Here is a 26,813-nt window from a genome sequence, read left to right as displayed (position 1 = left end):
TCTACTTCAAACTGACATTCTGAAACCATGAATCAGAAATAGAAAAGCTGTTTATAAAAAGGTCAATGTTCTATAAAAACGTCAGGTTTTATGAACTCTCCTCTTTTTCAGTAAAAAAATCCATCAAAAACATTCAAACAGATGTAACACATTGACCTACTCTAGTGCAATCTTTAATCCAGAACTGGATTTTGTGTAGTTTGTTAACATGAACAACATCCTAACAAGAGGGAAGATGACCTGTGGTGTAGGATCAGAGCCTGTCATTGGCTGATGCTACTCTTGTTCATCTTACAATTTTCATATGACTTTACACTGTCAAATTTTTTTTCTTTCTCTAATGTCAAACCTCGGAATTATGTGGTAATTAAGAATGAGAAAGGTGTATGAGATAAACAATTTAGATTGTAAATCAAACAGTACTTTCCAAACAGAAGATGAGGGGCTCTATGAACAGCACAGCAACATACAACCAGCATGGCTTTAAGAAAAAATTTAGTGGTGTGAAATCACTAAGAAGAGTGCAAATTCATTGCTTTCTACTGCTCTTTCATAAGAGTAGTTTCATCCAGATTTGAAGAGTACAAAGCTACTTCTCTTGAAAAAGATACTGTCTAAATTTCTGTGCTTTATAAGCACCACAAAGTACCCAAAAACATTTGCATTGAGGAAGGAAATTGACAGAGGTGCCCATTCAAGAGTGAGAGCTAGAATTTCTTTCAATGAAAACTTCCTCCCTGTTCTCCCTCTTCCCTTTAACTGACTGCCTTTAGCCAAGTTCCATCCATTTTGGAAGACAGAATAAACAAGAACATTAAGTATATAATAAAAACTACAATGAAAATAATTTATGCACTCTGGTTTATTAATTCATATTCCTCTTTCAATGGCAAACAAGCTTAATTTTTTATTTTGCAGTATGTCCCAATGGAGTCAAGTTCAACAACTGGAAATAAAGTTTTTGGAGCAGGTAGACCAGTTCTATGATGATAACTTTCCCATGGAAATCCGGCATCTACTAGCACAATGGATAGAAGGCCAAGACTGGTAGGATTACATTTATCCCTTCCTTATTATTTCAGTCATGAACAATTTTTTTACCTACCTGGCAGATTTTAGGGTGCTGCTTTGTGAACTATGCAGGCACCTGCACTCCAAGAACAGTATTTCACTATTTATGGATTTAGTCTGTTGAATTGTCAAACTCTACATTTAAGGAATGCCTGGAGACAAGGTGTCATTTGAATTTATTCCTAAGCAAAATTATATTTAAAATGTCTAGAAAAGTAATGGTATTACAGGTTTTTAATAGAAAAAATAAATACAAGTTAGTTTTCAAGGGAAATGTTAGACATTTACTTCTTGAAGCATAAAATTATTCATTTGTCCAAAACTGCACTTAAAGCTGGCTATATAATTTTGGGAAACAAGGCAGCTATTTGCAGGAGTTGTTGTCTGGAATGTGAGCTTATGCACAAATTTGGATCAAATTCACAGAAATTAAATGCCATGAAAGTTTAAATTATTTGTGTCAGAAAGGGACATCTCAATTTTCCAAGCAAAATCCACAAGATTATTGAACAAAAAAAAACAAAGAACAAAAACAAACAAACAAAAAAAAACCACAACCACACAACTGCTAAGGAATATATTCTTTCCTTACAGTTTATAACCCAGTATTTTATGGAGCTATGGGAACATGGGAAACTTTAAAATCTCCTTTTTGCAAGAATTTCCAGGCATATATCAGACAGGCATCTGCCATTTGGAGTGCAAGGAGAGATAATGTCTCAAGGACAAGGATGCCATGCAATCCAAAGTCTATCTTCCTCTATTTTGCTCACTAATGTTATTGCCCTTCATGTGTCAAGCTGCTCCATAAACAGCAGAACCTGTAAAGCCTGTTTCTCTGTCTGTGTCCTTTGTCCCCTACATACCCTTCACCAGTAGCTTCAGAGTCTTCCTGTATCCCCAAATAATTTGGCTAGGCAAAGGCTCATCTGGTGCCTGGTGTGAAGATATATATCTGCTGACTGGCCATCTGGCTGTTGCCCCCTGGAGCAAGTTATTACTGCCATTTTCCTTAGTGAAGGCACTAATTTGGATCCCTCTCCTCTACCAACCTGCCAGTTTTCTTGTGAAGTTTGTAAGAACATACTGTATTTTGGATTTTGAGCCCAGTGTCAACTTTGGCTGAAACTGGGCAGCAAATTCAGAAATTTTATCTGTGTGACTGACAGAGTGAGAGAGACAGTGTACATTAGTCCTATTTCCTCTGCAAAGTGAGCTAAAAATGTAAGTATTCACTAGACCAGATAATAGAAAACCCTGATTGCCTCTCCTCTGCCTGACTCCATAGCCCACCCTGACTTTATAGTCACATTATCTACATGAATAAAAAGATCATGAAATCAATTATTCACAAATTAACTATATGCAAGTCACCATATTTTAAAAGCCTTTTTTTTTTTTTGCTGCCTAGATTTCTGAATGGATAATTGTCTGCACAGATATATTGACACTTCTTATGACATTTTAAACATGCATGCTTCTCATCCATTGATTTTTCAGGGAGGCTGCATCCAACAATGAAGCAATGGCAATGATCCTTTTACAGAATTTGATAATACAAGTGGATGAACAGCTGGACCGGGTTTCACAGGAGAAGAATCTTCTCTTGATTCACAACCTGAAAAGAATCAGGAAGCTACTGCAGGTGGGTCGTTACTTCAGATGACTAATTGCATACTCTTACTGATTTCTAAAGGCAGTGCCCAACCCCCGTTGAACACAGTTTGCTCCTGTGAGCAGCTCAGAGCTGTCTGGATTATTCTACACTCCAAGCAGCTCTGGGAAAACCAAGCCTTCAGCAACATAATTCAAAATAATAATCCCACTGTTTCTTATATTGTGGAACAATAATTCACATTTTAGTGCACACTGCTCAGATATAAGTGCTGTGACTTCTTAGCTCTGTATCTCTCTCACTGTGTTCTTAAAAATAGGACTGTATAGTGCTGATAGATGTTCATGTTTATTACATATGTAAATACTGTCTTTCAGACACATGCAGATATTTAACTGTGGAATGAAAATGCATACCTGGGGCTTAAAGCAGCACCCTGCAAAAAAACACCCTTTAAATCATTAGCATGTTTGCTATTTTATGTTTAGCTGGGATTATTTGTTATGAATGGTTTAAAGGATTTTCCGTTAGGTTTCTGCAAAATTATGTTTATTTTGACTAGCTGGATGTTTCTCTAATGATTGTTTATCTAAGGCAAGGATACTCACAGAGTTCCACTTCATTAGTCACCTACTTCCTGACATCTATCTTTTGCACAAAACAGGCATCTGAATTTAATGAAAGTTTGGGGTTTTTTCTGTTCTTTGATGGTGTTTTACATCAGTACTTAAATGACAATTTTATTGCTTTCAAAACATTTTCTTTATTGGATACACATACACCCCCCCAATATGGAAAATCTTAGCATGACCTTGCCAATTATTTTGTTATTTTTATGGCTTTCTTTCTATTCTTTATCCCTAATGGTGGCTGCTTAAAAGTGTGACAGTATTTCCACCCCTACCTTTTTTTCTTACAGTGTTATGCAAGCAGTCTCAGGCAGCTTAAAATTAAATTGCATTTTGATTATTTTCTACTTTGTGTAGCAGCACTATCCATAATTTCAGAACTGCTCAAACACCACATTTACTTAACTGTATTTGGAGCTAACTGCAGAAAGGTTAATCCTGTTATTTCTGTCATGGTCTTGGCACACTTTACCACAGTAGGCTGAGACAGAGCTTTATCACCTTAGCAAAGGTATTCTTCCACAGCAGCATACACATGGAAAGAGGATTTCAGAGCATTGAAACAAGCAGTTGAATTCATGTACTCCTGGCTTAAAACATTGTGCATTTATGCACCATCACAATGTGCACGTGCAGAAGGACTGGTATATGTATTTACATACAAGCTCTACAAAACTAATTTCCCTTACTATTAATTCTTCTCTTCACACTGTTCATTTTATTCTACAATTTTTACCAAAACTTGAAGTAGCAAGTCTGCATGCTCCATGAAATTTGGTACACCAAGACAAGTAATCAAGCTTTGGACCCACACAGATGAGTTTTCACAGAATCATTCTGGTTGGAAAATACCTTTAAGATCATCAAGTCTAACCATAACCTAATTCTACCAACCATTAACCTAACTCTACCACGTTCAGTAAAACCATGTTCCTAAGCACCACATGTATATGGCTTTTAAACACCTCCAGGGATGGAGATTCAGTCAACTCCCCAAATCCTAGGGATTGTATTTACAATCCCAGCCTGTGTAAAATTCCTTTTCCACTTTGTGGCTTCCAATCCATAGCTAAAGAGGATTGTTTTGCCAGGTGCTTTGTGTTGTTTTTTACATTTAGATTAAGTTTTCCTTTTGTTTGAATTTGTTTTGTTTACACTCCTTAGTGTAAGGACAGAGGGGAGAATTGTTGTCTGTCTGCCAGGTCAAAATAGTCAAACAAGACCTCATTTGCAGCAGAACCTGGTTTGTTGGGGTATTTTTTGCAACTAGGTATCTGTGTGCGTTCAAACACTATACAGGCATGAATCATTTGGGTATGACACAGGCTATCAAGAAAACGGCCAGAAAGAAAAACATTTCCCTTAAGACCTGTGTGTTTGGAAATTGTATTTTGATGTGCTTCCAGAAGAGCACAAAGCAAAGGAGGCTTATTCCAGAGAAGCAGAAGAAGGGAAGTTTTTAACAATTTCTGATTAAGTGGTTTCTTGGGTGCAAGGATCAAAGTCATGATTCAAGAACAAGCCAAAACACTCAGGCCTCCTCATCACAGCTGTACAGAGAGCTGTACAGTTACAGTACCCTAGTTACACTAGCAGCACCGGAACCTGGCTGGTCTTTTCCTTCTCTAGATAAAGCAACAGTAAAGGACCATGTGGAGCAGCCTAACCCATCATTTCACTTGATTGCTGGCTCTGAAAAGCAATGCCACACAAGTCACAACACACAGTAACTTGTTTTCTTTATTGCCCTGTAGCACTCAGACCCTGACTTAGCAAGCTTTCCCAAGCAGCAAGGTCCCTCTGCTCCCTGGGGTTGCAAAGTCTGAAGGTTTGCAGGCTAAAGCATTATGAACTTCTTGAGAGGATGTGTATGATGCTGGAATTATATCACTTATTAAGAAGGATCTCAGTCTTGAGATTTGCAGTAGAATGTTACCAGCTGAGCAAAAAAAAAGGTGACAGCTTTCTCCAACATTAATAATGCTGGCCTTTCACCATTACATCAAGACAGCAGATAATCTGTATTTAGATTAAAAAAGCTACTCTGTGTGTTTCAAAATACACATTACAAAAACCACCAGATACTGAACATCACTTTCATTATTAGAGCTTTTCCTGATTTCTTGTGACCTTTAGCACTATCACCCACAGTCTATCCTGATTTCCAAAATAGTTTCTACAGACAGGAGTAGGACTGGACTCTTGCAATGGGTTGTTGGGGTTTTTTAGGGGTTGTTTTTCTTTTATAAGGCAAATAACTGAAACTATGTCTTAAACTATGTCATAAAACTAAGTCTTAAAAAGTCTGTGACAGAGTTACTTTGGATTTCTGTGTAAAATATGTTACACTTCCAATTTCTAGAACATAAATGATAAATGCATTTATAGGCTGCATGCTCTATAGAGCTGCATAGGCATTCTTCTAAGTTCAACTATTAAAATTATTTCTTTATTGGGTAGGTAAGCACATCAGGAAAAAAGTGCTATGGTAGTTGTAACCCACTGTCATCCTATCCTTGCTATGAACTGTCAACTATTATTAATGGCCTATGAGCTGTACACGACATAATGCGGACAGTATTGGCTGTAATGTCCTTAAATTTGAATAGGCAAACTCTGTAATTGTTTTTAATGCATTACTGATTGTATTTTATTGCTGAATATGTGAAAAGTTTGGAACTGGGCATTTGTGCCCCCACCTACAGCTGGATGTGCTTGCAGATATCTGATTCTTGCATTATGAAGCTAGTTTGTGACAGACGTATCTGGGACAACACCAGAAAAAGGTGACTGACATATAATCCCAACATACCCCCTAAAGGAAAGGGAGACTGGGAGGGTAAACTGTAAAAAGTAGCAAGATTTTTCACTGACTTTGATGGAGGAAAGACTGGGCTCCCAAAATACGAGAGGAAGCTGCAGTTTTATTTCTGGTGACAGTGAACGGCGTCAGTTTGATTTTCTCTGAAGGTTAGTTACTATGAGCCCACCTTTATCTCTGCTGTGCTCTCTAACACAAGCACTTCTTTGAAATTTCACGGTTCACTCCTCTTCCTTCCCCTCTCTACCACACACACAGACGTACCTGTGCAGGGTGCATGCACACACAAGGCTTTTCAACGTCAGTACATTATCTGAGCACAGTGTTTGTTCATTATTTTGAGCCAAATTGTGTTACAATATTAACACTTGTCATAGAAGATAATAGTAGAAACCAGCATTTCTCATTACAGAACACACACAAGTCATTCAAAAGCAATCTGTAATATTTGACAAAAGGCAAAATAATAGACAAATTTAATTAGAAATACAATTAGATCATTAATGAAGAACAGCCTTAGAAGAGGAAGCAATGCACCCTTTGCAAATGGCTCATAAAGCTGTTTGCTTTACAGCAAAGGACTTGTTAGGATCAAGATTCCTGGTGCTATTTAGAGAAAATTATTCCACCACCACATCCAAGCACAGCCCATCTGAAAGACCTCCCTGGGATTCACTTTTTTGTTATAAAATGGAGAAAATGTTCTGAGCTTCATCTGAAACATCTTTATGTAAACATATTAGTTGCTCCTTGAATATAACAATAGTGAGAGAAGTAAGAACTTGTCTGCCTCATACTTGCAATACAAAGCTTTGGGCAATCATTGTGAAGGGCAAAGAGTAGAAGTCTTGACAGGAAGAGAGGTCTGCCTGGCACCCTTGCTTTTAGGCCGCAGGGACCATCCCTGTTCTCTCACCATTAGAGAGAGAACTAAGGAACATGACATTTCTGCTCAGACTGCAGACATTTCCAAAATTATCTTGAGGCAAAACAAAACATTGACCAGGCAACATGCAATTTGACAAAGTCCTGAGAAACTTTGCTAAGCAGCTGAGGTTACTGCCAACTCTCAGTAATTTGCTTCAGTATCTATGCCTTGTTTTCATTGAAACATCCCTTATTGACACTAATCTGGTGTAAATGCACGTGTTATATTAAAACCAGAGTCAACATCTTAGGTTAAAATCCTTTATGTTTACTTCTTACATTATTATTACTTTTCTAATCAGTAAATTGGCTTCATTTTTATGGCAGAGCAGCCTTTTGCTGCTGTACTTTCAGTGAGAGACAGTACAGCAGTTGCCTGATCACGTTAAATTCTCTGTCCACCTTCCTACAGAACTCCATCTCCCTCCAGCAGTGGTTCTGGAAAGGGATGAGGAAAGAAAGTATTTGGAGAGGCAGTGGGGGAAAATAAGGGAGGGAACTATGAGGTTTTTTCTGTTGCTTAAAGCCTGGATGGAGAAAAGCAAAGCAGATTAGTCACAAGGAGATGGTTGGTGCTGTTGCCATGACAACAAAATGTTAAGTGCAGATGATAAGCTCAGATGAGCTGCCCAGCACTTCTAGGAACCAAACTGCAGATACAACAGTCTATGTGACCTTAACCCATGAACAATTATATCTTAGTTTTCAGAAGGAATGTTTTTAACTGTCTCTGATGTAAGCTCCTGTTCTTTAGGACATGATTGGAAAACGAAAAATCCCAACACAAAGACAACTGGTGAAATATAAAGACACTCCTGTAAGACAAACACTGACCAGTTTACTAACTCAAATGCCAAAATCTTTCGTTAGGGGAGAGAAGCCAGGCTGCAGTGCTGCAGGGGAGCAGCCAACACAGGGGAGGCTCAGAGTACCATGGGAATCAGAGATGGCCACCATACCCCAGTGTCCCACCACTCCGTTTGGGAATGGTGCTGGCAGGCACTTGCCTGTGGGTCTCTGAATAATCCAGTCACGTTCATCTCAGGGATGTTCTTGCCCTCCTCCCCACTCCAAGCTGGAGCATTCAGCAGGTACCTACTAGGTGAGGTGCAGCTCCATGGGACGCAGCCCAGCCCACGCATGGGCTCAGCTGAGGTCCCAGGAACCGTGCTGCACTCTGCAATGGGTGCATGACAACTGCATCAGGAAAAAGCAGAAATTTCCAGCATCGTCCTACTCATAACTGTAGCTCTTATTTATGTTCTCGTCTCAAGATAACTTTTAAAAACAATCCCTTCTCATTAATGGCAACGTGCATCCGTGTCACTGCGCTGCTTACGGTATTCAGGGGAAAATCTGATTACATACATCTTCCATTATAAAAGTGAAATAACAGATTTCAGGAATAAGGAGGAGGGCTGCTTTGCTCATTTACCATTGAAGCCTGAGTTAATGAGTATTCTGTGTGCTCTGGGGAACAGTTTGCTGTAAATTATGTATATTTATGGTATTCATTTAATAGAGCAGATCCTCAGGTAGTAGTGAACTTTACCCACTCACTGGCCCTGCTAGAGCCTAAGATGAAGGGAGGGCAATGGGGATTCTGCCTGAATGAGCAGGTCTGCCTGCGCATTCACACATAGGCGTGTGCTTAAAAAGGGAGAGGGGTGAGGCAGAATCACCAGATTTGTTGATTTATATCAACTAGTTATAACTAAATGAGCTTTTGGAAGCTCTATAGTTACACTATGGAGCTAGGAAAGAATAAATTTCTTTCTCTACACAGACCTGCTTTTTTATGGGAAGATCTGGAATAGCATCCAAAAGTATCTTTTGTCATCTTAATCAACATGTATTTACACTATGGCACTTCTTTCCATATAAAACTCACCCTATTTCTAAGTAGTACCAACAAATGGCATCTTACTTTACACCATGCTACTTAACACAGTGGCAGAGTAGGGTTTCCTGATTCTGTTTCAGATTCTTGGCTGTACTGCCCAGCTTCTTTCCTTCTGTAATAGAACTGAAGGTCTTTGTGCTTTTCCAGATTGAACTAAAATGAACATATAAAGGTTTTTTAGTTCAGGTCACTGTTTACACAAGCAAAGGTACATGCATGAGAGGATCCCAAGGTCACAGAATCAGGCTGGTTGGAAGAGACCTTTAACATCATTGAGTCCAGTCATTAACCTAGGTCTGTGGAGTCCTGTGCCACACCATGTCCCTAAACAGCACATCTACATGTCTTCTAAATACCTCCTAATCATTTATTTCAGTACAACAAAGAAAATAGACAAAATAGCAATAGGTCTGAAGTAGGACATTCCAGTTGGTACTTAACAAACAACTCTAGTAAACACTGTGCTGAGAAGCAGTTGCAAAACTGGAAACCTAGCTATTATTTAAGTTGCAGTTTCCTGTTAAAGCTTACAACAGGGTGAGAATGGAACAAAACAGAGAAAGTTTCTAATACACCACAGAAGATCCATTTCAAAATGTTATTTACATATATTTAGTGCTCACATAACCTGCCAGATCAACAATGAGACCAACTGTTGTAGGAAATGTGTTTTGAACCAGTGTGTTCTGCAGTCTAATACAATTCAGGTTGATTTTTCATGTTAGCATCTTGCCCCACTGAGTTTTCCAGTTCAACATCAAAGCTGTTTACAAAAAATGTTGGTGTACAAATGGGAAACCCTTCACAGTGACCACTGGCTGGCGACTGCACATCAGCTTGTAATGATTTTTAAAAATGATTGAACAAAAAGAAGGTTATTAGAAGAAAAATAGTTTTTAGTTCCTACTAATTTAAAGAATGCAACTTTAACAGTTTATAAATGTTTGTTTCTGTAGAATAAGTAAGAGTTAACTTGCAAACAGAAGTAAAAATACACACAAACTGAACAACCTCTTGTGACCTTTGTTCATTCAGGAGTATTAAGGGCCTAGTTGCAAACATCTGCCTAAGATATTAGTTAATGGTACTCAGGTCTTTTTGTCCAGAAGATGGAACAGGGTGGAAATTAGTTCTCTCTTCTGCTGTGTCACCCTTTTTCATAGGAAACACTGTACTTTTGTTAATTCTGAAATAAATCTCCTTTAAATAAGGTGAATCACTACATTATTCAACCCCCAAGCAGCACAGCCCTGATGAGATCTACAGACATTTTCTGTAACTGTGTACCACCCTGCTTAAAAACCTGCTGCTTCTATAGAATGTTCCTTGATTGGTTTTACTGTCTTCTGGGAGGCACTACAACAGTGGAATATCAGGGCAAACTATGGGATGGAGAAAAAGATCTGTTTTCACAACTCATTTACTGTGCTTCTATAGCTTTGCCTATTGCAATTTGGTTGCACATGCCCTAAAAGGATGTACTATTGTTTGGAAGTTACACATTGTAATATACCAGAAAAGCAGAACTACACCACTACAGACCTGTGTGTTAGGACTTCCCCACACATCATAGAAGTAATCTAAAACAATGAGGTTGCCTTGAAATTCTCATGTATTTTGAGAGGGGGAAGGGGAAATCTAAAAATAAAAGTCTAACAAGAGCAGTCTAAATAGATAGTGTCACAAGGACTTCCTCCTAAAGACCTAGATAATACAGAGCCATCATTCTAGTAGAAAACATTTTTCAGCATGAATATTGCCTCTTTGAATACAGGCTTTCAAAAAAGTTCCAAATACTCTTTACCTATACCAAGGTAACACAAGGACTGACACCTTCTTTGTATCCTAACCCTGTCTTCATTAGATTTTCTGCCCAGATGCATAAACAAAGGTAGAAAACAAATCAAGACAAAAATCTCGTTCATCGTATTTGAAGGTGAAAACGGGAAATAAGTGGGTATGGTTATGCCTTCCCACCCACACATTTCTTTGAGATACACAACTATACCAAAGCTGTTTTTCTTTCAAAAATAAAATGATAGACAAGAGGGTTTTTTTCTCCCTGTTTTTTAATTCCATGAAAGATAGAATATCTGTTTATCTAGAAAGATGCAGAATATCCGACTGCATCAATAAGCGTATCACAAGTGAGCAACAGGGAAGAAATGTATTTTTGCTTGACTGTGTAAATGTGTTTCCTATCTCTGTGTCCCATCTCACTTCCATCAACTTATTTAAGTATACATTCAATTCCAACAAATACATCAACAGTCATACTAGTTAACTGTTCCATGCCTCCAGTAAAACTTAGTCTATATAATTAAAAAGTTCAAGCAGGTTTAGGTTGTTGGGTTTTTTTAGCAGAGCCAAGAACAAATACAGCTGATGTTTTTGATTGGTAAACACACACAGGCACACAAAAAAATGTGAGGAGAAAACCAACCAAATTTTTAAGAACTTTTTCAGATTTAGAAAGCACTAAAACCTACTTAAGTCCTTTTGAGGTCACCTTGAAAAACCAGGAGATAACCAGGTGAAAGCCTGGCTGACTTTCTAAAGGTTGCATGGCACATTCTTCTACATTATAGAGACCAACAATCACTAATACCTAATCTTCTACTTTAATCACTGAAAACTGAGTCGAGATATATGCACTACTTAGTGCATATGTAGCATTCACTCCTAGGTCTACACACTATATAGGGACCTTTGACACATGAATAGAAAGCTGGCAAGCATTACTGGGGTTGGAGTTTCTATTACTTTGTGATGGAGCTGCCCACAGGAAAATAAGCTACATTTTGGAAAATTAAAAAAAAAAAAAAAAGAAAAGGGAAGAAAAGAAGAGCAAGAGAATGAATCTCTGCTCTAGATTTCTTAATCCATCTCAGGAAAAGCAGTACATTTCAGATACTAAAACAGACAGCTCTTTGGTATTCTTTTAAAAGCTCATTTATTTTAACAAGTTATAAGTGTTCTAAACAGCATTAAATCTTGTCTTTCCTCAGCCATTGTTTCATGCGTATTAACATATCCCAAATAGTTCAAGCTGTTTTAAAATTTGGCTAAAGAGTCTAAACTGTGCATACTATCATGTATGAATTGTTTAATGCAGAAATACCTCTGTTTTAGTTCCTGATCTATTAAGATGCTATCACAGCCAATGTCTCTGAAGCAGAGAGAGCTCACACTGGGTGCTGGTAGGAAGGTTTTCTCCAGAGGAAACATCATCAGCATTCAGAGAAAATTTTCACCTTTTCAGAACAAAAGCTTTATTTCCCTCATTGGCTTATGCTAGTAGTTGTTGAGAAGACACCAGTCAAAATGAAATAATTTGTTGTATGTTGTAAATCATGATATGGAAGACCTCATCAAAACAGAAGAGAGGAGAAAGAAAACCTGTAAGAACAGAATTACAGAAATATTAGTAGATAAGACTAATGTTTCCATTTGAAACTTCTGATTAAAAATTAATCCTCAGTTTCTCTTTGCTGGCATTTATTAAAAGACAATTATAAGTTTTCTTTATAAACATCTAAACTTAATAATACAATTTTGCATAACTACAGAATCCACACCTTTCCTCCTTTCCTGACTACCAGTGCTCACATCACAATGTTAGATTTCCCCATTCTCAAGCCTGTTTTTGGTTAAATTTCCTTTATTTTCCAACCTATACTATTCAAATTCATATACTATTAAAATTCAACGTGCTGATGCTTCAGAGCTATTTAAATGATAGAAAATATATTTATATTAATCAACCAGAAATCTAAGGTAATCTTAAGCAAATTCTGCCCTCAACAAAAGACCAAATGGAAGTGCAGAACAGCCAGTGTTGGCAGTAGACAGATAATAAGGGAATGCTGAATCAAGTGAAGTTCAACAAGTATCAGACAAGCAGAAGTACAGGAATCAGTACAGATGCAGCTTATTGCTAGAGCTTTAGGAGAGAGAGACAGAGAGACAAATTTCCACTTCATCTCATGATTCAGATGTTCTTTTCTTCATGAAAAAAATGAAAAAGAAAGAAAGAAAGGAGTTTTGAAAAGGTTTGCATATGAATAATATCTGGAAATGCTAGGAAAGTCCCTAATACCTGGCATTTTTTGTGGGGGATTTTAAAACATCCCACTGGCAGAAGACTTTTGAAGTGCCTCTTCTACAAGAATGCATTTTCCAGCTCCAAGAGAGGATTTTTATTTCTTCTTGACTTTGCCAAATAGCTTTTCTTTTACCCGTTTCTTTCACAGGGCAACCATCAGCCCTTATAGTGCTTGAATTCTATTAGGCAATGGTAAAACAGGACTAAAAACTCCTCAGGGTTTGTAGCTTCAGATAGCCTGCTGTTCTCAACATGTGGTATGGCTCACATACACCAGCCATCTGTGGGGAAGGTGGGACCCTGTTTTATCAGCAAAAAAAGAACAACAAACAGCAGAAATTAACAGACATGAACTAAGGAATTAATTCGCACATCAATAGATTTACGTCAGTCAGATTTCTCAAAACAGCCTTCTTTCCCAAGCTTTCTTAAAAACAGGACTTTTTATTCCCCTACTGAAGGTGCAAATAGATGAGGCAGGCTCAGCGACACAACTGAGTGCAGCTGAAATGAGGCAGGCCTGTTCTCCCCTCTGCCAGCCAACCTCTCCTGACTTCACATGTGCCAGACCTTAGCAACAAGCTTTTCGTTTGCTGAGCAGTTTCAGTCCACTGAGGAGCAGAAAACCTGTTGAATGAAAAAGCACAAGTGGTTTCCATCCCAGTTAGCCATCTGGAATGGCTTACTAAGGAGTCAGGCAGGCACTGGACTGGCACGAGGCAGGGGCTGGCACTGCACAGCCAGGAGCACAGCCATGTTCTGTGCTCTGCAGCAATTAATTTGCTCTGGCTGTTGCTGTTGGACCCTACTGTTACCTAATTGTTCATGAAGCTCCACTGCACTCCATCTTTTGCAGGAAGGTTATAGTCATTTCCTACATTCTTGTATGCCCTAGCAAAATTCAACGTGCTGATGCTTCAGAGCCCTGGGACAGGCTGCCCGGAGAGGTTGTGGAGTCTCCTTCACTGGAGACATTCAAAACCCGCCTGGACACATTCCTGTGTGATGTACTCTGGGTGATCCTGCTCTGGCAGGGGGGTTGGACTGGATGATCTTTCGAGGTTCCTTCCAACCCCTAAGAGTTTGTGACTCACAACAATAGTTTGGGAATATGCTCTATAAAGAAGACTATGGATCTGTTCCTGGACATGAAGCTCAGTTGTGCTGAAGGAAATATGCAGCAAGAACAGTTACTGCTCTTATAGCCAAGAAGCTGGCAGGGAGAAACAAGTAACAGCAGATCTTTGGCACTGCTGTTTGACATGGAAATCAGCAGCGTACCCTTGATGCTGAATCACCCTCCTTCACTGCTCAGTAAGGAGCAGGCAGGGAAGGAGTACTTAGTGTTTCATCCGAGACACAGTGTGTTGTGGGGTAGGATTACTCACCAATTCTTTTTCCCAGAGAAACTCCTAAAATCACAGTCTAGTCTGAAACTCCCATTCCTCAGGGTAACAGATACAGATTGTTGCTGGAGTAAAGCACCACCTTGAACTTCTTTTAAAGAGATAAAAGGAGGCATAGCACTGGGTGTGTGCACTGTCTGCACTGTGGAGCATGTATTTTATTTGTCCTGAGGAGACTTGAGAAACCCTAGAAACACTTGAAAGCTTGGTTTCATTGTCTGCAACTCTATGACAGTCAAAGCTTCTCTAGAAGGGAACATTTTGTACACTGGTTATTTAGTATCAGGAGTTCTGTCTCTTTCATCTTAGTCTCTACCTGGAACCACAGTGTAGCCAACAGCATGGAATTTACTACCGAGCAACTCAAACCAAGTATCTATGATTATAATCACCATTTTAAATATATATTTTTTTTTACTTGCTGATTAAACTCAAAACTATTGCAAAAAGTCTTTCAAATTACTTAGATTTCATGCAGGAGAACCCAGGGAATTATTCAGTTTTGTCTGTCCAGTAAAAAGTCTGAGAAATATATGTTCACTGTCATGGTAGTAGTTGGCATATAGAAGCGATGTGTTCACATTCCTCTCAGATGTGTTCACACCCTTGTTTCTAATACAACAGTTGGTATGATATATCAAAGGAAAACACCACATCAATTTAAGCATGTATAAATTTATTGTGCCACATCCAGAGAAGGCAAGGATAAATTAAGTTCTGGGTGGCAGCAAAATACATTGAGAATAAAAACTAAATCAAAAAGAGGGGGAAAATAGAAGTAAAAATCTGGAAACCATATAAGAAATGAACTGGATTAATTCTAATGAATGGCTGAGAACTGTACAAGCACTGAGTAAGGGGCATCTGAATGAATGATACGTGGCTATGGAATAAAAGGCCTGAAGGATATTGAAAAACACTGAATTTCATCACCATGAAAGAAGCTGCTTGAGAGCTCTTAATCATTCCAATTTGACAAATACAGCACAAACTAACTCAAATTATTCTCAAATTGTGTCCAGCCCTCGCACATCAGTGATTCTTCACCTTATTTATGGTGATGTAAAACTAGACATTTTTTCATTCTTTGGCCTGGGAGAAGAGCTGCTGCTTATTTCATCTTAGGCACATTATTTGTTGAAGGAAAAAAAAATGTTCATACAAATTGAAATGTAAGTCTTCTGCTTTTTGCTGAGGCAGCTTTTCTGCTTGCATCACCATTGTATTGATATGCTTACATTTTTTTGTTGGCAGAAGTGCTACATACTAACAGCAACCTCCTATTGAAAATGGAAAACATGATAAAATCATGCATAGAATAGGCCAACAGGAAAACCCTTTCAAAATAGCTGTGTTAGCAATAGAGCAATTTGATCTTCCAATGATGTACATCTCAGAGTTGTATCTTTATGATCTCTGTAGAACATTGTTAAGAATATTTTATGGTAATGACACTAACTGATGCTGCCCTACAAGGCTGAACCAGCACTAACAACAGTTGAGAGCAACAGGGGGGTTTCTTCCACCCCCACTAAGCTGTAGCTCATAGACACTGAAACACATTGTGATTTCCAGAGGGACACCCTAAACTCTGAATATTTAGAAGTTGTATTTACTTTTTCTTGCAGGGTAAATATCATGGAAATCCCATGCATATAGCAGTAATAATCTCAAACTGTTTAAGAGAAGAAAGAAGAATATTGGCTGCAGCTAGTATGCCTGTGCAGGTAACGAATTATGGTTTATTAATTTGCTCCATGCTAATCTGCTCGCGTGCTTTTGGGACCAAATCCCATCCTCTCATTCCACTAGAGTGATTTGTGTGCACTAGGGCTTGCCAATTGTTGCCCTTTAAACTTATACTTCATTAGTGACTCTACTGCTGCTAACATTGCTATGAGTGACTTCTATGTCACAGCTAATCTTCAAAGGCTTTAATCTGTAGGAAAGGCTTAAAGAGATTATTCTTTGCAAAGCATGTGTATATTTTAAGTTATGCAATGCATTAATTCATATTAATTATGCAATGCAAAACAGATTCCACCTGATATGTTGCAAAGGCATTGATAGCTTTCATGTGGTTTGAAGAAAAATCTTCAAAATTACAGATAAAACCTTTATTGAGGAAATTAAATGGATAAAACTCAAAAAGAATTTTTTAAGTCAAATGGCTTTTATTTGATTACCTGTGGATTAAATACATATTCTTACAAGTATTGTGACAAGGGTCTTTTTCAGAAATCTAATAATCTACATTTCCATTTCTTAAATTTACTAGATGCTTAGTCTTTGCCCTATACCCAAAGCCTTTCACCTTTTGGATTTCAAAGGTAAAGCAGCAGGTTTCTCAAATCTCTGGAACTAAACAGATTTGTCTTGTTAGCACCAGTCTCCAGCTGTTTGAAGACCAGCTTCTGAATTCCCTTCTCTATGCTAGAATTTGCAGTACTGTTACCATCACTCATTATTATCACTCATCCACCCATTAACTGTTCAATGTGTTCCAGGGACCACTGGAAAAGTCTCTGCAGAACTCGGTGGTTTCAGAACGACAACGAAACATAGAACACAAAGTGTCAGCCATCAAGAACAGTGCACAGGTATTTTTTTTGTCCTGTTTGCTGTTTACACAGCAATTATTTTCATAGCAACATACTTGAACAACCATTAAGCTGGACAGCACAAATTATTTTGCTAACAAGTTGCACCATCTCCTATTATTCTGAGGACCTCAGCCCAGCCTAGCTACTCGGAACATACCTGGATCCTCTCTGGGTTTAGTGTGAGAGCTACTTATTTTAAAACTATCACATTAATCCCTATGCAAGTTGCAGGCAGACCACTGAGTGCAGTCAGAACATACTTAATGTTTCCAAAAAGATATGAGGTTCAGTAAATGTATTTCTGCAATGTCACCTCAACGTTACCTCTGTTAATTGGGTCAGCCTTCATGACTTCCAAGTCACATACCAAGATCTTTTTAAAGCTGAAGGCTACATGACATAAAAGAACATGTTTTGGAGACAGGAGGGAAGAAGAACATTGGGAGCTGATGGTAACAATTCTGCAGGAGTTTCCCATACCATTGCAAGGCAGAGCCAAACCTCTAGGTATGTCTCATAGAGACCTGGAAAGCTCAGTCAGAGAATACCTGCCTGTTCAGCTCAGAGGAGGATAAGGATTCAGATTACCTCTGACCTTTTTCTTGTCCCAGCCCCACTTTCAGCTATTGCAACAGTCTCAATATAGATGTTATATTTGAAATACCTGGCCACATGCCATTCAAGAGCAACACTTTTTGTGTACTAGAAATAGGTCCTAGTAGCTTTCTATCAACAATGTCTCCCTACCTAGGGAAGATGAGTTAGAAAGATTAAACCCTTAAAAGTATAAAGCTAGCTTTAAAAGAATGAGATAGTAGATCTCTATCTATGTATAAAGTTATACAAATTGTAGAGTAAAAGCAGAGAAAGCTGCAAGACCACAGCCTTCCATGCTGCTCCTGCTTCCTTTGTGGGGAAGCACAGCCATCCCTGAAAGACTAGTGAAAATAAGAAGTATTTCTATATACAGGTTTTTTTGGTAGGTAATTTAGTTGAATACAGAAATCAGACAGCTCCTTGTGTATGTAATTTCATACCTTAAACATATAATTTAAAAGTTTAGCCTCCAATTAAAGAGGAAACAAAAATGTTTCTAATTCTGTGTGTACTGATTTGGCAAACAAGGTCTTGTATTTTCAGACCCTTATCATGCATGCCTTAGGGAACTAAAAAGGACTGTTTGAGTTGTTGGCAGAATCAAGGCTTCCTATAAACAGCACAGAAACAGACTGAAGTAAAACAGATTACATCCTACAGTTTTATTTTCCTTCTTTTAATCTTTTTTTTTTTTTTTTAATTAGTGTTCTGTTACTAGAAAACATCTTCTAAACTCCTTGCACTACATATGAAAACAAACCCTTGCAAAAAACCAAAGCAGCAAAAATGTTTCGTTTCTTCACCCAAATTCTTAAGCAATTCTCTAAAAAACCCCAGCAAAACAACCACCTAAAAAATAAACCAAACAAAAAAAACAACCAACAAAACAAAACACCAAACCAAACCAAAACCCAACAAAAGAGCAAAAAAAGAGTCTGTTCCTGTTTCTGGCTCCTCCTTTCTTTGCTTTGCACACCCCATTCCAATTTCCATTGAAGTCAATGCATAACTACCCATTGGCTCTGTTTTAAAGTTTCAAGAAGAGTTACATTATTAGTGTAATAATTTCAGTTTAGCTCAGGCTAAATGTAATCATTCCTACTTTCCAATATATCATTGACTAAGTACGCAAGAATTGGTTAAGCTGTATCAACTACTTTTTTACTGTAGGAGAGAGGATAGTTGATGGCTTTCTGAACAAGTAAAAAAAAAAATCTGTAGTTATAAAAGTTCACTTATAATTCAGTTGTCTTTTTAAAAATTAATAAACCAGAGTTCCCAGAACTGCTTATTGATTTTCAAATGATAGGAAGGGAAAATACTACATTATGCATTTGTCCATTACAAAACAAATTCATTTCTATGTCCCCATGAACACCTAAATAATTTTACTTTCTTTTCCCTGCAAAAGTTGACTGACCAAGATGTCAAATACTTGGAAGACTTGCAAGAGGAATTTGACTTCAGGTATAAAACAATACAAAGCTTAGGTAAGAGTTTTTATGATGTTTTAGATTATCTAAGAAAATGGCTGATTCTGCAGCTAGATTTCAGTATCAGGTGTTTTTTCATTTATATGTAGTTTATATATAAACATAAACAGATTTTTAGTGTATATAAAGTTGGAACATAATGACTCTTTTGGAGTTAAGAGGGTAAAACAGATCTTGTGAAGCAAGTATAGTTGTTTTCTATAAATAAGCTGGATAATGGTATGAAAAAATAGTAATTTTCTTAATTTAAATAACCTATTTTTCAATTTCCTTGCTTTTGAAGTGGCCCTTGCTTGGCAGGATGTGGAAAAGTCTCGTTTCCCAGAGTACAGTTGTGCAAAATTGATTTTTTAGTTTTTAACTTGACTTTCTATTCTTTTTTGAAGACAGTGGTGATAACCAGCTGGTAAGCACTCTGCATGCATGTTTGACCAGCCTGTGATGGTTGAGATCTGCTCATGGCAGCAGCCCCTGCATGATCTCTTTCAGAAAAGAAACTGATGTCCACTTGTGCCTGCTCAGATATTTTCATATTTTCTCCCTTTGAACATGCAAAGATACTGAGCTTGAAGTGTCCAAGTTCTTAAACACATCAGTCCTATATGTTTAAGGCTGGACATAGCCAAGCAATCAGAAGAGATCAATTTGCTGTGGTTTAATGAGTTGATAGTCATAATTATTAACCACACAGATGTCTGAAGCCTGCCCCACGTGCAAAATAAAACATGCTTACATAAATTACTTTCAGGGCTTAAAATTTCACAGTGTCAACAAATGCTCTACACCAGCAGAGCCAGCTTGCTGTACCTTACAATGTCTGCAAGCAATTGCTGTGGCTGAGCTATCAGTTACTTGTCTGCCTCTATTGAAACACCTCCCCTAACATAATGGCAAGATTTCAATCCAGAGCTTAGCAGAGACACAGCTGGCACCAATTTCTTTTTTGAAAGTAGCATGAAAGATGCAAGAAGAGCCAGAGGTGGGGGAAGGTGAGGGTGGAGGGGGAAGAGCTGCATATGGAAGAGCATGAGGCAAGATTGTGGAAGCTTGAAACTAAAGCATGATCCAGAGAAGGAAGAGTTACTGAGAGGGGGAAATACCCAGTGATGAATACTCCTGGCTGCTGAAATCCCCACAGTGATGCACACTATCTCCATTTCAAATGCCTAACCTCCATTTAGTCAGACATGTAATTCACATCAAGTCCAAAAGGCTTCAATCTAACTGCTGACACCACAAGCATATTTCAGCAGCACACAGACCAGTCACTGATCCAAGCCAGATGTACATAATACACAAGTATGCACACAAATGAGAAATGTACAGATTTCTAGATATCAGCCATGTGTTCTCTACCTTTCGCTGTTCCACGTACCCATCTAGAGAGTGGAATCATAAAGCCTTATGTCTAACCTGTACTAAAGTTAGTCTATTCAAATGAAACACACCATTACATAACCTGCTTGTGTCTGCAGTTTATTTTTTCACTATTTTTCATGCTGCCACCTGGCCATGGTTTCCCCCTGCCTCCCATCCCCCCCCGATAAGCACACACACGTACCCACGTTGCATTTATACGGATTTTTCTCATCCTCCTGCAGAGCAGAGTGACAAAAACAGCACCCTCATTAAACAGGAAATGTTGGCCTTGCAGGCGATGCTCAACACCTTAGATTACAAGAGAAAGGTTAGTGGCAAGTTTGCCATTTGTGGTTTGTACGCTTTCTCTCCTTATTCCCACACTGAATGCACAGATGCATGTGTAGGCCTTTTCAAATTCTCCTCCCAGAAGAACAGACAAGATACAGGAGTTACAAATCCACCAAAGGTTTTGGGTGGGTGCGGGTGGTTTTGAATAAGAATTAAGAAATGGACAAGTAAGGGCTCAAAGAAAGGTATAGCTCTACACACCTTAGAAGGGAGGGAGGTGAGGCCATCACTTCACAGGACTTCTTATGTACAGTGCTAAACTGACAACTTAGTTGGCAAAATACGCCTTTTTAAAGTAAGCAGAAAATATTCAGAGTAAATGTAATAAATAACTGCAAAAAAACCCAAATCCACCAAACCAAAACAACCCAAAACAAAACAAAAAACAAGCCACCAATGGTACCTTCCTGCATTCAGTGACCAAGACTTGCAAATATGACAAATATTTCCCTAACTGCTTCTTTGTTGGCACAGAAAATAGTGCATTTAGGCAATTGGTTTGAGTCCACATGCTTTTTACGGATAAAAGCAAGAAGCAAACCAGTGCACTGGATATGTTACAGAATGAAAGGAGGACTTTTTTACCTTGACAGTGCTTGTTGACTTTTTGGAGGTGTTACACCTGCAGAGAATGCAACAATTCTCTTAACCCCCAAAACAAGAAGTTTTACTGAGGAAGAGTTCATAGAGATTCAGGATTAATTCAGTCACCTCTGAATTAAAGAGACTAAAGACATAGGGACTAAATAAGGTTACTTTCAGAGTAATTGAAAGAAGTGTAATCAGCACTTTTATGATAATTGCTGAATTTTGTGGCTGTTCCCTGTGGTCAGTTTGTGACATCTTTCCTATTTTACAGGAAGTGCTCAGTAAAATAGGGCGTGTGATTCATGAAATTGATATGCTTATGAGCAACATGCTGACTGAGGAGCTGCTGGACTGGAAGAGACGGCAGCAGATTGCCTGCATTGGGGGTCCTCTCCATGGTGGGCTCGATCAGCTACAGAACTGGTAAGCTTGCCCTGAGCCTGTGTTTCCAGTGAAAACCACAGGAAGTCTGCTACACATGAAGTGATCTTTCCTTTAGATCACTTACCTTGTAAGAGCAGCAAATTCATTAGCAGCTAAACAAGTGAATAACAAAAAAATACTATTTGCTTTGGTGGACAATATTTGCTCTTCAGAATTAATAACTTGACAGTGAACTGCTGAGCCTGAGCTGTGGCAGTCAGTCAATTTTTTGTTTGACAGCTGTTCCAGATACATGATACAAGCTCTCTTGGGAGTTTTACTTGAGTAAAAACTGTGCTGACTGAGTTTGTCACTGAGGACAGAGGGAGTTTTGGCTAGGCAGGAGCTGGATAGACACTTCATGCTTTGACTCACTAGGTACATCACTCCTCCAGTCTTCAAACTATACAGGAATTGAACAACAGTAGTGTCTAAGGATAATTGCAAACAAATAAAAAAAATAGCATAATATTTAAAAAGATAATGCAACCAGAGAATGTCAAGTCATTTCTCTCTCATCAAACTTCTCTTCTGGAGAAGGTAAAGCAAAGAATAAGAAGAAAAAGAAAGGAAAAAACCAAGAACCTTTTTAGGTTTGAAGAAAAAGTAATTTTTGCCTTTCTTATGTGTTGGGGTTTTTTCCTTCCCACTGAAGTACTTTTTTCCCAGTGAAGATATTAAAAATAGCTAAAAGATGTGATTTTATACACACGTACCCTATGAAACTGTTAGCAAGTGTGTTTGGATTTTATTTTTGTTATTTTTTTTACATTTCAGAGAAATGCTCTTCCTCAGTCTTTGTAATTTTTCTACTTTATATAAATATCCTTTTAAAGAGTGCACTTTGCAAAACCACTAAGCTGTAGGAAAGAATATATTGGCACCAGTGCCCTGCATGTAAAACGTCAGAACTGTGTATATTTTTTCTAAAGTGTCTCAGACAGTGTTGCATTGCTGTTGACCATGCCTGTTGCAAAAATATTTATCTTGGAAAAATCAAGGTTTTTGCTTGAGGTATTTATATACTCCTGTAAATAAAAGATTAATGGACATGAGTCTGGATACAGCTAGAAAGCACCAGTCAGCACTGATTCTGATTTCCCTAAGGAAGAACCTTCAGTAGCCATAATGTTCTAAGCAGCTGTTCACATGAAAGATTGCAAGCTAATCTTTTCTCTTGTTGTAGTTTTACTCTGCTGGCAGAGAGTCTTTTTCAAGTTAGAAGGCAACTAGAAAAACTGGATGAACTGTTAACCAGACTGACTTATGATGGGGACCCAATTCCAGTGCAAAGACCTCAGCTGCTGGAAAAAGTCAACTTCCTGCTCTACAATCTTTTCCAAAAGTACGTAAGCCATTGTCAATGAACACAACTTTGCCTGAACTGCCACCAACTTATTGGCAACGATGACACCATATTGTAAAAAAACGAAACAAAAAAATTAAAGCAGCAAACAAACAAAAACAAGTTTGAATCTTAAGGGGAGAGTTTCCAATATAAAATGTATGTACAGCTTTCACCAAAACTCCTAGAAGCTGAGGGTACCAAGCAGATTCTCGTGTGGTAAAGGGGTTTTGGTCAAGTTCTGACTTTAGGTGAACACACAAAATCCACTTATTTCAGCAGAAGTCATGTACATGCTGAAGAAGGGTTGGGGGCTTGTCTGTTCAGTTTCAAAGTAAAGTGGCAGGTGCTAATTTTTCCTTGGCTTTCCTCTTTCCCACCAACACATTGTGTTAATATACAAAATATTATCATCATTCCTCTTGCCTTTTGTACTGGCCATACACAAAATATACCACAAGTGACTATCTGAAAGCAAAACATGGTCAATTGCTTTTTTTATGAAAAAAGAAACATTGTTTCATTTAACCAGACTCAGGCTTGATCAGTGTATTTTCATACTCTGTTTTACAGTTCTCATAAAAGCCTTGGTCTTCCAGACTTTTATCAGGCTGGTATTTTAGGACTATGCAATTTGGTTTGGTTTTATTTTTAATGTATTCCAAATATATTTTTCTTAGGAAAACAGTTCTACTCTATGTTAGACTACTGGATCATTTTGAGAACTGAGTGTTGGAATACGTACCTTCCACTTTAGCATCTGTAGAGAAATAAATCTCTAAAAGATAACAGTACTGTTTTTCCATAATGCAGCTTGTTGTTTATGCATATTCCTAACAACCTATTTGTTTCACTTCTTTTGACACAGCTCATTTGTGGTTGAAAGGCAACCCTGCATGCCAACACATCCCCAGAGGCCAATGGTTCTTAAAACATTAATACAGTTCACTGTTAAATTAAGGTAAGGAAATCTGATATAAATTCCTTCATCTGTGTACTGCCTTTTATCCTAGGAGGCTGTTTCAGAGTTTAGAAAGCAAAGCAGACCAACTTGTGAGATCCTTTTGACTCCAGGAAGAGTTTTCTGAAATGGGACTATGAAGGCCACAGAATGTGTCACTCCTAATAAGTGGCGATAAATAGTAAATCAGCGTGAGGGAGAAAAGCAGATTGTGGCCAAAAGTCAGCAGCTTCAGGATTCTATTGAATTCTTCTTTTAAGGACTCTGCAAACTGAGTAAATAATGTTCCACATCATACAAGCCACTGTCAGAATACTCAGAGATGTTTTTGTGGGTAGGGAAGAGAAGCTTCTGCATGTTTGGGGGCTCTGGTGAGTCATTGACAAGCTTGCTCCCTCCCACCAGCTCCTTGCTTGACTTTGTGAAAAGAGCAAAGGTTGGAGAGGAACTTGCATCTCATTTCCGTGGAAGAATCCGTGGAAGGTTGGGGGGTGGAAAGGGTACATGAAGGAAAGTAAAGATACGTCTATGATGCAGTCACAGATTATACATACTCATCTCTTAATTAGCTCTCTAGCCATTGCCTCAAACATATACTAACTCTTCCAGATACTTTCAGGGGGAGCAGAACACCTGCCACTGGCACAGCTCAGTCCCTCTTTCTGAGTACACAACCCTATAAATTGTAAAATAATCCTAGATGCTTAATCCATTTTCAGGTAATAATAATTTCAGATCCTTTGTTATGGAGCTACTAGTCTTTAATATTTTTCTGATGAGAAATTTATTCTGTTAATATTCACTTTCACATTTTCTATTTTGAAGGTTGCTAATTAAATTGCCAGAGCTAAACTACCAGATCAGAGTGAAAGCAACCATTGACAAGTAAGAAACTTTCAAGTGAAAATGTTCTCTCTCTCTCTCTCTCTCCTCCTATGGAGACAACAGTTTTTTCAGTTTTTGCCCTATCCAATGTAGAAGTTGCTCTAGAAAGAAAAAAAAAACCAAACACAAAACATAAGCAACAATGAAACCCTAAACAGTTAAAAAATCAGGGTAATGCTTTTTTTTTTTTAATGTGGAAGACTTCATTTGTCTTTTTTTTAAATTTGCTGTTTTTAATTGATATTTTCAAATTGGGGCAAGTAGTCCATTTAATTTCAAGTGAAAATGTTCTCTCTCTCTCTCTCTCTCCTCCTATGGAGACAACAGTTTTTTCAGTTTTTGCCCTATCCAATGTAGAAGTTGCTCTAGAAAGAAAAAAAAAACCAAACACAAAACATAAGCAACAATGAAACCCTAAACAGTTAAAAAATCAGGGTAATGCTTTTTTTTTTTTTAATGTGGAAGACTTCATTGTCTTTTTTTTAAATTTGCTGTTTCTAATTGATATTTTCAAATTGGAGGCAAGTAGTCCATTTAAGATAGGCTTAGATAAAATCCATCAGTCTGAAACATTAGTATCACACAAAAACGTAAACAAAAGTGGGACAGTTACCTTTGAAATAGCACTTATCTTTGCCTGCAATAGGCCCAGTACCTTCAATGCAACTGCTCTAAATAGTACATGAAACTTGTGCTTGAAAACTTGGTGCTGTAATTAGAAACTAGTGCGTTTAGAGTTTTACCCTGGCCTGAAATCAGCACTTCTACATAAATTCCTTCTTTCTAAAAAGTTTAGCACTTTGATACCCACATCATTGCAATGGCAGAAAACAAGCTAAATAAACTACTTGCATCTGGCAAGACAGAAAAATCTAACTGGACAGTACAAATTTCAGTTCTTTATTTTTCAAATTGCAGTTGTATTGGTAACATGAATTAACTCTAACAAGGCAAAAGCTGCCATCTCAAGATAAGTTTCTCAGTGCAAGGATGGCTTACACCTTTACTGATTCACAACCTGTTTCTTCCCCCTGCCCTTCTTCTTTTTTAGGAATGTTTCAACTGTAAGGTAAGAATATAAAATCTCTGATTTATTAATTTATCCTATCTGATATTATTTGAGTCTGAAAGTGTCACGTCCTCTGCAGTAACCGTAGGTTCGTGCTGTGTGGAACACATGTGAAAGCAATGAACATGGAAGAATCTTCAAATGGAAGCCTGTCAGTGGAATTCCGACATTTGGTGAGTTTGACTGCTTTTTTCCTCTCATGCTCCTCTGGCAAAGAATCACAGAATCTTAGGAGTTGGAAGGGACCTCGAAAGATCCTCTAGTCCAACACCCCTGCAAGAGCAGGATCACCTAGAGCATATCACACAGGAACTTGTTCAGGTGGGTTTTGAATGTCTCCAGTGAAGGAGACTCCACGACCTCTCTGGGCAGCCTGTTCCAGTGCTCTGTCTGAAGAAACACATTCTTTAAAATCTATGCAGGGAGAACTGCATTATTGTCGAGTCTACACCCATTTTCTTTTTTCTTATACAGAAAGTTTACTCCCAGAACCTGTTAATCCTGTTCCATACTTTATCCATTCCATAAAATCAGACTAGATATGAAAAAGACAGATGATGATCAGACAAATGACAAAGCAAATCCTAACAATGCCAGAAAAGGAAAAAAAAAACAAAACCCTAATCATTCTGAATTACAGAGCTTCTCAGAAATCGAGTTTT

General features: G+C 38.1%; 1 protein-coding gene across 1 annotated transcript in view; it reads left to right on the top strand.

Annotated features, from left to right (window-relative positions):
* The first annotated feature begins 919 nt into the window (after window positions 1-919).
* STAT4 (signal transducer and activator of transcription 4) overlaps window positions 920-26,813 on the top strand; it is a 39,217-nt gene continuing 13,323 nt past the window's right edge. Inside the window, exons 1-12 of the mRNA XM_009995242.1 lie at window positions 920-1,047; window positions 2,572-2,716; window positions 16,106-16,204; window positions 16,985-17,077; window positions 19,089-19,167; window positions 20,772-20,857; window positions 21,740-21,891; window positions 23,078-23,236; window positions 24,105-24,197; window positions 25,023-25,082; window positions 26,134-26,151; window positions 26,231-26,324. Of these exons, the coding sequence (XP_009993544.1) occupies window positions 920-1,047; window positions 2,572-2,716; window positions 16,106-16,204; window positions 16,985-17,077; window positions 19,089-19,167; window positions 20,772-20,857; window positions 21,740-21,891; window positions 23,078-23,236; window positions 24,105-24,197; window positions 25,023-25,082; window positions 26,134-26,151; window positions 26,231-26,324 (1,206 nt within the window). The remainder of the gene's footprint in view (window positions 1,048-2,571; window positions 2,717-16,105; window positions 16,205-16,984; window positions 17,078-19,088; window positions 19,168-20,771; window positions 20,858-21,739; window positions 21,892-23,077; window positions 23,237-24,104; window positions 24,198-25,022; window positions 25,083-26,133; window positions 26,152-26,230; window positions 26,325-26,813) is intronic.

Source organism: Chaetura pelagica, unplaced genomic scaffold (assembly GCF_000747805.2).
Source record: "Chaetura pelagica isolate M959 unplaced genomic scaffold, ChaPel_1.0 scaffold33, whole genome shotgun sequence".
NCBI classification, from domain to species: Eukaryota; Metazoa; Chordata; class Aves; order Apodiformes; family Apodidae; genus Chaetura; species Chaetura pelagica.
This window is presented reverse-complemented; position numbering and strand designations above follow the sequence as displayed.